We start from the raw sequence: 16,242 nt of genomic DNA, 5'->3' as shown, positions 1-16,242 counted from the left end.
GCTGTGAGGTCCCGGAGGAGGGAGGCATGAAAATTGCTGATGTAACAGGATCAGGAAAAGTTTGGGGCTCCCTTTACAAATGTGGTCTTCTTATCACAATGTTTTATGTTCCGTTTGTTAAACTCCAGATTCCTGCCCTGGCTGGTTGGCTTAGTGGATAGAGTGTCAGCTTGCGGACTGAAGGGTCCCGGGTTCGATTCCGGTCAAGGGCACATGCCCAGGTTGTGGGCTCAATCCCCACTACGGGGTGTGCAGGAGGCAGCCGATGAATGATTCTCTCTCATCATTGATGTTTCTATCTCTCTCTCCCTCTTCCTTCCTCTCTGAAATCAATAAAAATATATTTAAAAAAACTCAGATTCCTAGCCCCTTCCTTTAGATCCGCTGAGTCTGTGGAGCTGAGACCCGAGTTTGCACTTTCCCAAGCATCTTCAGCGATTGTATGCGCACCGAAGGTTAGGCCCCAGTGCTCAGTGCAGGGAACAGATCTGGGCTGGACGTTCGGAGAACGATGAGGAGGAAGACATAGGAGGCGGAGGACACTTGTCCTTGTCCCAGTGAGCATGTTCTTCCCGGAGCTGGGAGGGTGCCAGGAGGGCGGAGGGACACGAGGCTGGAAGGCGGCCTCATGTGGCCAAGGACCCGGATGGCTGAGAACGGGCAGTGCAGAGTGAGGAGGAGCCCGATGCGGCCTTTAGTTCCAGGAAATGTGCTTAAATGCAGACAAATGGAAAGGCCCTGTGGGGTTCAGTGTCATCGGCCTTAATGTAAGTCGGTGATGTCATGCGGTTGCCCCCCGCCCCCCCCTCCCCCCAGCAGCGATAGCAAGCAGCTGAGAGCTGTGCCGTACCATCTGACGGTGCCCGGCAGTGTCCCTGTCACAGGCCTGTGCCCAGTTAGGGCGCCACAGCACGAAGAGGGGCAGGAGCCCCAGGAGGGAGCAGAAAGGGGAGAGGGTGTGGAAGCCGATTAGCCGTGTGCCACAGATGTCATGAGAGGCAAGGGAATTTTTGTTTTAATGTAAGAAAGGCGTTTTTTGTCATCGCCGATGTTTATTCCTTTAACCCTGGGACAGCTCACAGATGGCTCTGGGGTGGGAAGAGTGTAGCGCAGAGCGGGTGGCTCCCTGTGAGTGGAGGCTGGGGTGACGTCTGATGGGGAGGGCCCAGGGGTGAGGACAAGGCATGTCTGAAGGGAGGCAGCTCTCCGTTAGGATTGTGGGTCTGGAATCCGGGGCCCAGGGCGTGGCTTCCTGCTTCCTTCAGTGGGTGGTGTGGCTGCACTGGAGGTTTCTGAGCCGTGACCTGGGCTGAGAGGAGCTGGGGAGGCAGCCATTGGAGATGTTTGGGGAGACCTGAGTGGGTAGAGTAGAGCAGTTGTTCATCGAGGGTCCGTGATGAGCTCCACGTGCGTGGGGAGCCTTCACACATGTCACGCAGCAACCAGGTGACTAAGACCCGCTGTGGAGGGGACCGGAAGGGGCGGGTTGTGAGGCTGTTGTCATGGAGACAGCAGTGGGAGGGAGGGGGAGGGGGGGGGAGATGGGGCAGATGGTATAGCTGGTGCCTGTGACCAGAGACGTGGACCTGCCACTGGGACCCGCGCAGCCCCCGCTCCTCCGGGGCTAATGCTGAACTGCGTGGGGGTTTACCTCGCGGAGCCTGGTCTTCGGGCGCACAGTGAAGGCCGGACGGTCCACCGCGAGGAGCAATGGCTGCTCAGGGTGTCGGGGCTCGAGAAGAGGAATCCGATGATCGTTAGTGCAGTGGGATCCGGTGGTCTTGCTCTATGAGTGGAGGAGGGGGTGGAGTCAGCAAACGCTTCAGCACTTCCCTCCGGCCCTCCCGGTCAGTCTCTGCGAGACGTCACGGGCTTAGGGTTCACTGCTGAAAGCACGGAAGTGGGGAATCGTCCCCCAGTTCCTCTTGAGGTTGAAGACCTGGATCTGACTCCCGGGTTCCTGGAAGGTCTCCGAGCACGTGTTGGGGTTTGTCTGTGTACACACGTTATGGCTCCCAGGCCTGCTCCCTCCGATCGCTGCTGAAAGCCAGCCATCTCTCCCGTGTGTTGTAAACCAGTGTCTCGTCTATTACTTGGAGCGGCGTAGAGGCTTCTCAGTGGTTGCTGCGTGAGGACAGGGCTCGGCTGCCAGGCGGTGGGTCTGGTTAAGATGCTGCGCTCTTGCTGGGCGGTGCCCTTTACACCCGGACCCACTGCCTCCTGGTCACTCCGAGTGTCTCCCCCGTGTGCCCGGAGGGTGTGGGCGAGGGAGCAGGGGCGGATTAGGGCAGGGGCCCGGTGGTGGCTTCCGACACCGTGCCCGCCCTGACTGCGAGCAGGGAGAAGGCTGTTTTGCAGATGGACCGCCTTATCCGTGGGACGCGGTCCCTGACCTTACCTGGGTCCGTGGGCCTCCGGTTCAAGGTGCCCACGGCGGCTGCGACTCACATCTCCAGTGCAGTGAGCTTCCTGGAGGCATAGACAGCGTCCAGGGATCAGAACAAGCTGCAGCTTGTGTTCTCCTGGGTTCGGGGGTTTGGGGTGCAGCCTCCCTTTGACCATCAGAAGCTCTGAAAGACGCCCGTGCGGAGACAGGTTCCCCCTGGACCTGCGGAGACTGCAGCGGGGGGGACCGAGCGCTCGGATCCAAGAGGTGGCCTTTCGGGTTTTTAGAAGTGATTTAATTCCTTTTAGAAGTTAGCTCTGCCCGCTCTTCAGCTGCGTCTCCACGGCTGAACTCCTGGCCTTCCGTGTGTGCGGCGGTTCCCGTGTGTTCAGTGGGTCCCCGCTCGGCCTGTGTGATGGGGCCCCGCTCCGCATGGGCGGCAGGTCCTCGCTCCACCGGTGTGACAGATCCCGCTACACAGGCCACTTCTCTCTAAGCCACTGGACCTGTTCACACAGCGGCGTGTCAGCCTTTGGGTTTATCTGACAGCAGAGCCCGGTCGCAGCTGGGCATGGGCCGATGGAATCCTGGCCTTTGAGGAGATGGAGGGGGGCGAGCACCGATGTGACCTGCCCCTGCCCGACTGGCTCTGTTCCTTCTCGCTGCTGTCGATTGTCGCGTGGACTCTCAGAGGAGAGGGGGCTGGGTTTGCTGAGCTACTGGGTTCTCCTGCTCAGTGTCAGGGTTTCCTCCAAGTTTTATTTGAGGGGGAGTCGAAGGCGTTCCAGCAAAGGGTATCTTTAAGGGTTCCCCAGTCTGTTTTCTTGCGAAGCCGGAACCACAGTGAGCGCTGTGCACACCCAGTCACACTGGGACCTCGGCCCGCGTGTCTCTCGAGTGGTCAGCATAGCGAGCCAGCAGGAGGCGGCCCTGACACGAGGGGCCTGTAACCCCTTAGCAAGTCCTAGAAACCGGCATAAACGCTGAGGGCCTGCTGCTGGGAGTGCGCAGAGGACGGGCCGGTTTCTGGGCCGGCGGGGGCTGCTCGGTGTTCTTGACTTGAGACCTGAGAGGTAGTCTGTCTTGCCTCAGGAGGATGGGGTGGGGATGGGGTGCGCTATTGCAAATGGTTTGAATGAAGAGGAGGCTGTGAGGCACTTGTTTAAAATTTTAATTGTTTAAAAATGTTTTTATTGATTTTAGAGACAGAGGAAGGGAGAGGGCGAGAGAGAGAAACATCAACAAAAGAATCATTGATGGGCTGCCTCCTGCACGCCCCCTACTGGGGAGGGAACCTGCCACCTCTCCGGGCTGCACGATGCCCCACCCGCTGAGCAGCAGGCGGCTGTGAGGCACCTGTTTAAGCAGCTGAGATGGCACAGGTCCAGGCTGGATGAGGGGTGGACAGGGCCTTTCTCGGGCGGTGGGTTATCATTTAAGGGTCTGACCTGCAGCACGTAGGCCGTGGGGACCCTGCAAAGGGTAGTCAGAAGGGTAGTTGCTTTGTCTGCGGGAAACGTCACTCTGGCCGCAGCGTGGAGGATGGATTTCAAGTTACACATGAACATGATGCTCAGGTTAGAGCGCGGAGAGGAAGGCCATGTGGTGCGCTGTTGCCGTGGTCCAGGCATGGTGACGCGAGAAGCAAGGCTGCCCGGGACTTCACGCGTATTTCAGTCGTGACTCTCCTTGTGCAGTGGTGTCCCGCTGCTGCGGCCCCGATGTCTAGATGGTGTGGGACTTGTTTATGCGGCCAGTTCAGATGCAAGGTGTACTGCAGCTAAGCGTCAGCTCCTTCTCACGGACTGGCTGGGAAATATTGCAATAAGACTGCTTTTTAGGTTGAACAGAATGTAATTATCTTAAAGAACATAAAATGTTGACATGTGAAGGGAATGTCTTATAACTCAAGCTTAAGTTATAAGCAGCCTAGGAGAGGGTGTTAAAGATATATCATCAATGGGAGGCCTAGTGTATGCCGACCTCTTTCTCCAGGCCAGTGCTGTCTGGTGGGAATAAAATGAGCCACAAATACAAGTCATACACGTGGCGTTAAATTTATTTGCTAGCAGCCACATTAAAAGATAAAAAGACCAAATGGGTAAAATTAATTTTAATGATACACTTTTAACCCAGTACATCCAAAACATTATCATTGCAAAATATAACATAAAAATTGAGATACTTAATTTTCTATTATCCATAGAAACATTATATATATAGCACCCTTTTTAATACTAAATATTTAAAGTCCTGAGTCTCTATACTTTTAGCACATATCCATTCAGGCTAACCACATCTCAAGTTCTCCTGCAGACACGTGGCCTCTGGCTACTGTACTCAACAGGCACAGGTGGCCTCTGGCTGCTGTACTCAACAGGCACAGGTGGCCTCTGGCTGCTGTACTCAACAGGCACAGGTGGCCTCTGGCTACTGTACTCAACAGGCACAGGTGGCCTCTGGCTACTGTACTCAACAGGCACAGGTGGCCTCTGGCTACTGTACTCAACAGGCACAGGTGGCCTCTGGCTACTGTACTCAACAGGCACAGGTGGCCTCTGGCTACCGTACTCAACAGGCACAGGTGGCCTCTGGCTACCGTACTCAACAGGCACAGGTGGCCTCTGGCTGCTGTACTCAACAGGCACAGGTGGCCTCTGGCTGCTGTACTCAACAGGCACAGGTGGCCTCTGGCTACTGTACTCAACAGGCACAGGTGGCCTCTGGCTACTGTACTCAACAGGCACAGGTGGCCTCTGGCTACTGTACTCAACAGGCACAGGTGGCCTCTGGCTACTGTACTCAACAGGCACAGGTGGCCTCTGGCTACTGTACTCAACAGGCACAGGTGGCCTCTGGCTGCTGTACTCAACAGGCACAGGTGGCCTCTGGCTACTGTACTCAACAGGCACAGGTGGCCTCTGGCTACTGTACTCAACAGGCACAGGTGGCCTCTGGCTACTGTACTCAACAGGCACAGGTGGCCTCTGACTACTGTACTCAACAGGCACAGGTGGCTGCTGGCTACTGTACTCAACAGGCACAGGTGGCCTCTGGCTACTGTACTCAACAGGCACAGGTGGCCTCTGGCTGCTGTACTCAACAGGCACAGGTGGCCGCTGGCTACTGTACTCAACAGGCACAGGTGGCCTCTGGCTACTGTACTCAACAGGCACAGGTGGCCTCTGGCTACTGTACTCAACAGGCACAGGTGGCCTCTGGCTACTGTACTCAACAGGCACAGGTGGCCTCTGGCTACTGTACTCAACGGGCACAGGTGGCTGCTGGCTACTGTACTAAACAGACACAGGAGGCCTCTGGCTACTGTACTCAACAGGCACAGGTGGCCTCTGGCTGCTGTACTCAACAGGCACAGGTGGCCTCTGGCTACTGTACTCAACAGGCACAGGTGGCCTCTGGCTACTGTACTCAACAGGCACAGGTGGCCTCTGGCTGCTGTACTCAACAGGCACAGGTGGCCTCTGGCTACTGTACTCAACAGGCACAGGTGGCCTCTGGCTACTGTACTCAACAGGCACAGGTGGCCTCTGGCTACTGTACTCAACAGGCACAGGTGGCCTCTGGCTACTGTACTCAACAGGCACAGGTGGCCTCTGGCTACTGTACTCAACAGGCACAGGTGGCCTCTGGCTGCTGTACTCAACAGGCACAGGTGGCCTCTGGCTACTGTACTCAACAGGCACAGGTGGCCTCTGGCTACTGTACTCAACAGGCACAGGTGGCCTCTGGCTACTGTACTCAACAGGCACAGGTGGTCTCTGACTACTGTACTCAACAGGCACAGGTGGCTGCTGGCTACTGTACTCAACAGGCACAGGTGGCTGCTGGCTGCTGTACTCAACAGGCACAGGTGGCCTCTGGCTGCTGTACTCAACAGGCACAGGTGGCCGCTGGCTACTGTACTCAACAGGCACAGGTGGCCTCTGGCTACTGTACTCAACAGGCACAGGTGGCCTCTGGCTACTGTACTCAACAGGCACAGGTGGCCTCTGGCTACTGTACTCAACAGGCACAGGTGGCCTCTGGCTACTGTACTCAACGGGCACAGGTGGCTGCTGGCTACTGTACTAAACAGGCACAGGAGGCCTCTGGCTACTGTACTCAACAGGCACAGGTGGCCTCTGGCTACTGTACTCAACAGGCACAGGTGGCCTCTGGCTACTGTACTCAACGGGCACAGGTGGCTGCTGGCTACTGTACTCAACAGACACAGGTGGCCTCTGGCTACCGTACTCAACAGGCACAGGTGGCCTCTGGCTACTGTACTCAACAGGCACAGGAGGCCTCTGGCTACCGTACTCAACAGGCACAGGTGGCCTCTGGCTACTGTACTCAACAGGCACAGGTGGCTGCTGGCTACTGTACTCAACAGGCACAGGTGGCCTCTGGCTACTGTACTCAACAGGCACAGGTGGCTACTGGCTACTGTACTCAACAGGCACAGGTGGCCTCTGGCTACTGTACTCAACAGGCACAGGTGGCTGCTGGCTACTGTACTCAACAGGCACAGGTGGCCTCTGGCTACTGTACTCAACAGGCACAGGTGGCTGCTGGCTGCTGTACTGGCCAGTGATGCTCGAGATGGTTTTTAAATTCTATTCCAAAGATACACGAAACATTTCAGCAGTACTTTCAAGGGTGCAACCACAGTTTTTCTCGTTAGAAAAGTAATAAATCACTTGGGGTATTACTTTAAAACCTGAGTAAATTAATTAGGCATATTAAATCTTTATAATAGTAATATCAGTATACCTATAGTGGGAGTTAAGTGAGAATTACCTAAATATTTGATTATTGGCCTCTTTTTCTTTTTAGTCTCGGGATGTGAAATAATCCTAAATGTTGCTTCCATTTTGAAGTGGAGCCCAGCAGGTGATACTCTGTAGGAGCACCATGTAGAAGGCCGCTGGGTGTTAAAGATGGAGATGAATTCAGGTTGGAAATGGAGACCCTCGGGGAAGCACAGGAAATGGTATTACAGGTCTGTGGTAGGTGGCTGATAGCGACATCATCTCTGTAGCGTCGTTTGGTGTTTTGAGCTGGACAGTTAAATTACCTTACAGTCCAGTGATGGGCAACCTTTTGAGCTTGGTGTGTCAAACTTCGCCAAAAAACTGAGCATAACTCGGGTAGTGTGTCACTTTGAGGAAAAAACATTATTTCGCAAATGTTTCATCCTCGGCATGCGGCCACGTGTCATCAGAAATGGCTACGCGTGTCAGTGCTGACACGCGTGTCATAGGTTCGCCATCACTACCTTTCACACTGCGGCGTTGTCCGGGCCCTGCACAGCCTGTCCGAATGTTTGGCAGCCTCTAGCTTCCAGGAATAGACAGGAGCAAGGGGGAGGTTATGCTCTACAGGTGGGCAGTCCCTGGAGAATGCCAACTTCTCTAAATTCACACCCAAGGACAGGCCTGGTTCCCAGTGGACGACTTTCATGTTCCGGGGCAAAGTTCAGATGAGCTGCTCAATGTCATTTCCCCTTTCCGCAGCCTAGGAAGTGGTGCCCATGAAGCCGGAGCCGGAGGTCGGCAGATAAAAGGACAGCGGGATTATGGGATGCAGCCTGGGGAGAGGGAGGTCAGGGTCAAGGGACTGAGGTCCCGTGGGGTTGAAGGATGACTTCCGCGTCCCACAGCGGTGGGGGCAGAGCAGTGGAAGGAAAGGGGGAACGTAGGGGGCGGATGACGTGGGACACAGGCTTGCAGTAGCTCCAGGGCCGTCACTCGGGCCACGACCGCCTTTCAGCATCTGAAACGCTGACTAGCTCCTGCCTCTCAGGTACGGGAACAGCACGCGGAACTACGCTGTCCGGGTTGGGGATTACCACACGCTGGTGCCCGAGGAGTTTGAAGAAGAAATCGGAGTCCAACAGATTGTCATTCACGGGGCGTACCGGCCGGACAGCAGTGACCACGACATCGCCCTGGTCAGGTTACAGGGCCCGGACGGGCAGTGCGCCAGGCTCAGCAGCCACGTGCTGCCCGCCTGCCTGCCGCTCTGGAGAGAGAGGCCACAGAAGACAGCCTCCAACTGCTACATCACAGGCTGGGGCGACACAGGTAACGGAAATGACAGGTCGGGAGGTGGGCTGCCCGTACGGTCGGTTGTGAAATCTTAGTGGATTCGGGTGAGGTCATGAACTGGGATTCACATCCTGGGTGTGGAACTAAAGCCCGTCGTACATGTGTATGAAGATACGGCTTCTGTTTAGGACGGTTACTGTCCCCTTCTGTGCTGACGATAATTGTCATCAGTCCTCACGTCAGTGAGGCAGATGGATCTTAGAGGAGTGGACGTGCTAACCCAAACCAGCCGGAGCAGCCCTCACCGTTCCTATACGGAGTTCAGACGCTGACGCCTGCACTCCTGCTTTCTGTGGGGCTGTCTGTAGCGAGTCCATCATGTTGCTAGTTGGTCTTCCAAACTCAGTGCTGAGAAGCAGGTCAGTGGAGGTAAGAAGGTGCCGAGTGCCAACATGACAGGAGGCAGGCGGTGGCACCCTGTGCCGTTTAAACTGCACTAGCGTCCCAGGAGGGCTTTTATTTGAAAGACGGTTAATGCTCCTGCAACTGCCCAGTGCAGCTCTTTCTGCAGGACCGTAGCGGGAAGCTAACCCCACGTTTGGTTTGCAGGCCGAGCCTACGCCAGAACCCTGCAGCAGGCCGCCGTCCCCTTGCTGCCCAGGAGGCGGTGTGAGGAGCGCTACCAGGGCCGCTTCACCGGGAGGATGCTCTGTGCTGGGAGCCTCCATGGACACAGCCGTGTGGACAGCTGCCAGGGGGACAGCGGAGGGCCCCTGGTGTGTGAGCGGCCGGGAGCCAGCTGGGCCGTGTACGGGGTGACCTCCTGGGGGTATGGCTGCGGAGCCAAGGGTTCACCCGGCGTTTATACCAAAGTTTCAGCCTTTGTACCTTGGATAAAAGGTATCACCAAACTGTAATTGGTGGAACCCTCAAGGAAATAGTACTTAAAAAATGTGTTGGAAATGTTCAACCTCAACGTTGGTCCTCAGCCAGAGATGCCCGCCAGTGGGGACTGAGGTCCGCGTGTGTGCAGTTGTGAGGACCGTGTACCCTCTGCTGCCTGGGAGAACTTGTGGTGTGAGCGTTTTTGTAGATACCTCGATGTGGTACTGATTATCCTTAATTAGCATTGTTGCCTCCCAAGTTAGTTTCACTGGAGACTAACTTTATTCTTATTTGAACCTTATTTAACTCTATTTCTCAGAATCCTCTGGATATTATTGTATATAATAATCGTGCAATAATGTTTTTACCTTTATTTGGAGAACTTGTAACTGAACCAGTGATATATGGATTCATATTATGTGCCCACGTTTGACGGAAAGAATACTCATTACCTCACTGAGAGTAAGAGTGCCCTTGTGTCCTGTTTACATAAGTTTCAGCTCAGTTTCTGCTCCCAGAGGCTGACAAAGCTTCATGCGTTTGATCTCTGTGGCCTTTGACAGGTGCGATAAGGGCCGAGGGAAGGGACCGTACTGGATAGACTGGAGTAGGCTGTCACAGCACATTCACGAACAAGGCCTCTGCACCAGGCACACGGCAATCACCTGAGCATTCTAACCACCTTGTATGTTGCTAGAAAATGTGGAATTCTTGCTAACACAGTAAAGAATGTCTTCAATTTGTTGGATGCATAACCTAATTTATCCACCCGATGTGTTAGCACATCTACTCTGGTTACTTCTAACCATGTCACACAACTGGGCAAACATGTTTGTTCCTTAGCATTATGCCGTTTCCTGCACCACGACCTAAGAGGGCGTCTGCTGCCACTTTCCCTGTAGAATCCTCCCGAGACAGCCCGACGGTCCTGTTTAATAATACACTGAAGTGCTTCCCCTGCCTGCGTGGCGAGCTCTGAAGGAACTGCTTATCCCATGTGTACCAGCATCTACCAGTGTGTGCCCGGGCACCATGTAGGTAGGTGGCCGGTGTGTGCCTGGATACCGTGTAGGTAGGTGGCCAGTGTGTGCCTGGGCACCGCACTGCTTACAAAAAGCTGGTAAGGCAACAGGCCTGGAGAGCAAGTGAGGCAGCTGGTGGGCCTTGAATCCAAACCCCAAAGATGGTACCGAAGCTGCCAGTGGCATTGTGCCCCCATGTTCTCCTGCCCAAAGGGAGGTTTCCCTCTGGCTCACCTCCCAAAGTGCTAAGGACTGCCTGTCAGGACATTCTTGGTGGCAGCCCCAGGATACTCCAGTGACCCTGTTCAGACATGGAGTCTTCCCCAAACCCCAGGTCGTCCAGTTCTCCTCTATCCCAGTTGTCATAGAAACAGGGGAAGAGGTTTGTGCAAACTTCAGGCCTAAGGATGGCTAAGCAATTCTCTTAAGGAGGGACTGCTCCCTTTCCCTCTGGGTCAGATTGTGTCCTGTTTTGCAATCCTCAGCTTGGTAAAACTGGTGCTAACCTAATGGTGCTTTGCTTTATTGTAGAACTGCAATGCTGTGTCAAGTAGAGTAACATTATCAAAAGCCTGAGCTTTTAGGAGGGTTAAAGGAAACTTTTTGGTTCAAAATATGCTTTTTTTCTAATTTGTTGACTATGTGACTTCTGTTAAGATGCAAATGTGTAAATAAAGTGCATAGCCTTTCACCTTGTGTAGTTGCCCAGTTTGTGTGGCTTGTCTCCTCTCCCCTAGAGGTTGTTAGACATGAACAGAGCAAGGACGGACCAGTTAGACTCACCAGGGCGGAGCTCCGGAGGCAGCCAAGCAATGAAAATATATTTTAAAAAACCTTGGGAAAACAAGAACCCCAGGGTAACCACTACCCCCTGCCCCCAGTATATCACTGGTCATGAGGTTTGGACCCCCTAACCTTTTTCTCCCTAAAGGTAACACCCAGGCCTAGAAAAGCAAAACGAGACAAGTGGTACACCCCTGGAAAGCTGATGAATATTCTATTAATACTCTCACCTAAGAGTTCCACCTGCACGAGCTGAATAAGCTCAGGACAAAGGACCAGTGCACACTCTCCCCATGGAGCACATCTGTGCCATTCCCCCACAGGCATGTACCCCCACCTCTAAGGGTCCGAGACTTCATCCAGGGGAGCAATGGGCAGCAACAGCTCGTCCTGGGCTAACCCCCTGAACCTGTCTCCAAGGCCCCCTTTCTCCTTAAATAAACTGAATTTTCTTCAATCACTGCTTGAGATGGCTATTTAGCTTGCCCACACACCCCAGACTTGAACCTTTCAGGGGTTACCTGGTTTTCATGTATCCGTTTCCCCAAATGCTCACCTCTCCCACCTGCACATGCTCTCCTGACAGAGCACCAGCACTTGTAAGCACCTTCCCAGTTAGTGATCAGCCAGGGCACAGTGAACATACAGATGAACCAAGCGCTTTATTTAATTATAACAAGTGTACACTCATTCGCTACTTAAAAAAAAACATTCAGGTCTATGCTAAAGATACTTCCTCTGTAGTTTCCAGAACATTGTTTTCCCATCACATTTCCCACTCAACCCTGGAGCTGCTGACTTGGAAATCACGTTTGTCCTGTGCACTGCAGGAAGCTCCAGGAAACTTCACCCACGGCAGGGATTTCTCGATCCCTGCAAGGAAGAACAGCTTTATAAAATTCCGATCTGTGCACTTAACTCACAGGGCCAGGTAGTTCAGTCACTCCCGACTTGGTTGGCTAATTATTCCTTTGAGTTACATAATGCCAGCAGTACGGGCCAGTTTTGGCCTTCCACTTCCTTTGCAGTTAAGACTAACTTTGAAATACGGATAAAAAAGGAACGTACCTTGTTTCCCATCACCCATTGAAACAATTAGTTCAACTTAGCAGAAACATTTGAGAAATAGATCTTTGCGCAACAACCCAGCACCCTCCAGGGTTTTAAAGGTGAAGAATGTTACTTGTGCAAGTCAGAATCTGATACCAATTAAATGGTGACAGCTTTGCCAATAAACAAGAAAATGCTCTTCCATGGCTAGGAAGGGAGACTGCCACAGTGACAGGTCCCAAAGACACATGGAGATCCACGACCGCGAACCGACCGGCGACCACGAGCACACACTACTCACCCGCCGTCTGCAGGCGTCCCGCTTAGTGGCGGGGAAGCGGATTCACGACGGCCACTGGGCACCCACAGTGGACCCGACCTTCCTGGACTCGCCCGGCCGCAGGGCGCATGCGCGCCGCCTGGGACTCAGCACCCAGGGTTGCACGTGGCGGCCGCGCGACCTAAGGAACACGGAGTCCGCCCAGGCCTCCCAGCCCGCAGGCTGCCGAAGCCGACCTCGACCTGCCGCCGCAAGACCCTCGAACCGGCTGCATTCTGACTAGGCCAAAAGGTTCCGTCCTAATAATCATCGCTTTAGCGCACAAATCACGACCGCAGACCGACCTGCAAGCGACGCTGCCCAGACGTGAAAGGCCGCACGCTTCTGCGCACGCGCTCTTATACAGCGGATGACGCCATTCCGGGGCGCGCCGAGAGGGGCGGGGCTGGGAGGGAGAGAGGGCGTAGGCCCCGCCCCAGCTCCTCCCCCTCCTTCCTGATGGCTTCCGCCTTTTTTCCACTCCCTTGGCTGGGGGCCAGCTCGGTAGGCTTCCAAGTTTGACGCATGCGCATACAGGAGAAGCTCAAAAGTTCTCGCGAGAACTGGAAATCCCGCCGCGGGAGGGCGCTCGGCTGACAGGTGGAGAGGTTGAGTCCAGCTTCTTCCGGGTAGTTACAGTAGAAGCGGCAGGTTGGCGAGTCCCCGCGGGTTCACCTTTGGGTGGGTTAGGCCACACGGGACGCGGTGGTCGGTGTCCCCGCCGTGGCTTCCCCGGCCGCGGGGCCGGGCTCTAGGGGATTTGCAGGTGGCTCGTCGCTGACGTCACCAGGTTAGAAGGGACGGGGTCCGGCGACGCACTGGCGGCCCCGCAGGTGTGTCCCCGGGCGTCGCTGTCGCCACCCCCCTCTCCCCCCTCCCGCCGGCCCGGCACTGCCGGTGCAGGTGCATTACTCCAGGGCCGCCGCCCGGGACACGTCGGGCGCAGGGCGAGTGTTGAGGAGTCGCTTCCTGATGCCTGCACCTCGGGCCGCGAGGCCGCGGAGCCCCCCGGGCTCTGGGGGGCGGGCTCGAGAGCGCTCTCGGAGCGGTGCGCACCCTCTGGGGCAGCACTGCTGCTGTGGGCCGGGCCTCGGCGGACCGGGTTCCGGGAAGTGCGGTTCCCTTTGGAGGAACAAAGCTCTCCCGGGCTCCCCCTGCCCCCGTCTCACTGCACTCACTCAGGAATGAGTGCGGAGGCCTGGTCGTGACCGCGGGCCGTCCGCGAGCTGGGTTTTATTTACAGTCTCTAGCCGGCTGTCTTAGCAGCGGGAGGCTGGGTGCTTGACAGCAGGAATGCAGCTTCCCACCTTGGGGCACTGGGGTCTGACGTCATGGTGTCCCCAGCGTCGTCTCCTCTCTCCGGCCTGTAGAAGGTGCCCCTCCATGCGTCTTCCATCCACCTGGGTTCCCTCCATCTGTGTTCCATGCTCTGTAAAGACAGGAGCCATATGGGATTAGGTCCATCCCAATGACCTCATTCAACCTTAATCCTTAAAGACCTCCTCTCCAAATATAGTCATGTGGACGAAAGGGGCCACATGCTGACCTGACAGCCCAGGGGAGGCCTGCATGGCGGTCTTGCAAACTCAGAGACCTAAAGTCACCACACAGGATGGTCTGAAATTAAACTTTAACTAAAGGCAGTGATGGTGGGCAGTCACCTCCTAGGCCGGTATCTTCCCTGACAAGGTCAACCTTTACCTTAACTGAGCCTACTGTCTTTTTGCATCTATGATAACATACCCTTGAAATGTCTGGGTAACTTGTAACTTACCTTTTTCTGGAGCCCCTGGGGCACAACCAAATGTGGAGGGCGCCAGGACAGAGACCACAAATTCCTTCATTGTTATCATGTTAATTGTTCCTGCACCCACCTAAGTATGTGTCCATCATTTTACTTTTTATCCAATCCCAGGGGTTTCCCCGCTTTGCTTTATCCCACCTCCTTAATCTATCACCAATGGATTTCATGTGACCCATCTAAGTCCCTTCCTTTGGTTGCAATGTATAAATACAAATGTAACCCACCATTCTCCAGAGCATTATCTCAATTCATTGAGGTTCTGCTTCCTGGCATATGTCGACAATTTGGCTCAAATAAACTCACAAAAATTCTTTACAGGTTTCAATGGTTTTCTTACGTGAACAGGCATGACCTGAGGCACTAGGGTCAGGGAGGAAAAGGCAGCCCAGGACACTGTCAAACACTGAACCGTAAACACTACTGGAGGAGTTTTAATGGATGTACCCACTGGGTTAAGGAGCTAAAGCACCGACCTATGAGAGAGCAAGACAGAGCCCCTGTTTTGTGTGCTCTTTTCTCCATCCTGAATGTCTTCCCATCTATTTCCTTCTTGTTAAAAATTGAGATATACTTGGCTTAGGACATTCTATTAGTTTTAGGTGTAGACATAATGATTGGTATTTTATATGTTGTGAAATGATCACACTAGATCTAGTTAAACTCAGTCCCACACATAGTTAGAATATTTTTTTAAAGAGGACTTTAAAAACCTACTCTCTTAGCAACTTTCAAATATGCAGTATTATTAACTGTAGCCGCCATGCTCACATCTCGTCCCTGTGACTGACTGGTTTTAACCGGAAGTGTCCGGGGAAAACGTCTTTGGCCTTCCCTTGCCTCCGTTCCTGTTATTAATAACTGGTTAATTACAACGGTCTCAGAAGTTTGTACCTTTTGACTCCTGCACCCCCGCCTGCCACCACTGATTTGTCTCCATCTGTGAGCTTGCTTTCCAACTTTTCTGTAAATATAAAACTTTGAAAATAAAGCTAATAAAAAAGCATTCATAACTTTGCACTCTATTCTGTTTTCACTTTAAGCAATGCTTTAGTGGCCGTTTCTGTCTGCTGGTAGTGTGAAATTTGTGGCCTAGATAGCAATCAATTTGTGGGGTTTGGGGAACAAAGCTAATGAACTTTTCCAATGTGAAGCCTAATCTGTGAGACTTAGGATACTCAGGAGGATCATGTGGTGTAATAAACAGGAGAATAACAAAATTGACTGTAAATAAAGGCTGGCCTAGGGATTTTACATGCCGCCGCGCAAGGCAAGCTGTAGAACTGGTGAAGTGAAGAGGTCAGGTGTCAGCTCCGCATTTGACACGGGACTGGAGCAGCCCAGTGCAGAATGCTGGTTCTTCAGCTCCCCTGCTTCTCCCCTGGCCGGCGTGTTTTTGTATAGAGACGCTGGTGCTTATCAGAGGAACAGAATAAACTGCACATCTCTCAGGAGAAGTCAGGAAATGGCCCGAGGGCTTTCTTTTACTTGTGCCTTGTGTTTCAAAAAATTGTTCATCCATAATGAATGCGTTCCTTCTATCCCCCAGGCCCTGTTCTGGGTGTGAGGGCACGAGCGGTAGACAAACAGCCACGCCGTTTGTTCCAGAGCTTGTATTTCAGTGGCGGGCATCGATGGAACCAGGCCTGGGAGACCGGGGAGAGGAAACCCCTGGGAGGTGAGACCTGTGGTCAGGTCAGCTGTGCGTGAACCGGACCCTGAGGTGGCCTGGGACCTCACTGATCTCCCCCCGGGCCCCAGGCTCCACCTGATGTTGGGGGAGATGCCAGGAGGAGGAGACGCAGGGAGGAGCTGGTCCCGTCAGACCAGGCGTCCCTGAAGTGGGCAGGGAGAGGCAGCAGAGGCAGCCGCAGACCTGGCTGGGGTCCCACCCCCCCCCCCCCCCCCCCCCCCCGGCCGGGCAGGCACAGAAGGCACAGGTTGCG

General features: G+C 54.2%; 1 protein-coding gene, 1 long non-coding RNA gene and 1 other non-coding gene across 3 annotated transcripts in view; 1 reads left to right on the top strand and 2 right to left on the bottom strand.

Moving 5' to 3' along the window:
* Positions 1-9,353, top strand: part of PRSS12 (serine protease 12) — a 65,153-nt gene extending 55,800 nt beyond the window's left edge. Inside the window, 2 exon segments of the mRNA XM_054718300.1 lie at positions 8,192-8,472; positions 9,046-9,353. Of these exon segments, the coding sequence (XP_054574275.1) occupies positions 8,192-8,472; positions 9,046-9,353 (589 nt within the window).
* Positions 9,354-11,769: 2,416 nt separating this feature from the next.
* On the bottom strand, positions 11,770-13,405 carry LOC129149259 (uncharacterized). Its single transcript, XR_008556212.1, has 2 exons — positions 12,478-13,405; positions 11,770-11,999 (listed from the first exon to the last, which is right to left on the bottom strand). It is a non-coding gene; the product is annotated as an uncharacterized LOC129149259 (long non-coding RNA).
* Positions 12,301-12,430, bottom strand: LOC114227583 (small nucleolar RNA SNORA24). The gene has a single exon (XR_003613639.1). It is a non-coding gene; the product is annotated as a small nucleolar RNA SNORA24 (small nucleolar RNA).
* Positions 13,406-16,242: the final 2,837 nt, after the last annotated feature.

The sequence above is a fragment of the Eptesicus fuscus genome, chromosome 6 (assembly GCF_027574615.1).
Source record: "Eptesicus fuscus isolate TK198812 chromosome 6, DD_ASM_mEF_20220401, whole genome shotgun sequence".
In the NCBI taxonomy this organism is placed as follows: Eukaryota; Metazoa; Chordata; class Mammalia; order Chiroptera; family Vespertilionidae; genus Eptesicus; species Eptesicus fuscus.
Note: the sequence above shows the minus strand (reverse complement) of the source record. Positions and strands in the feature narration are given on the sequence as shown.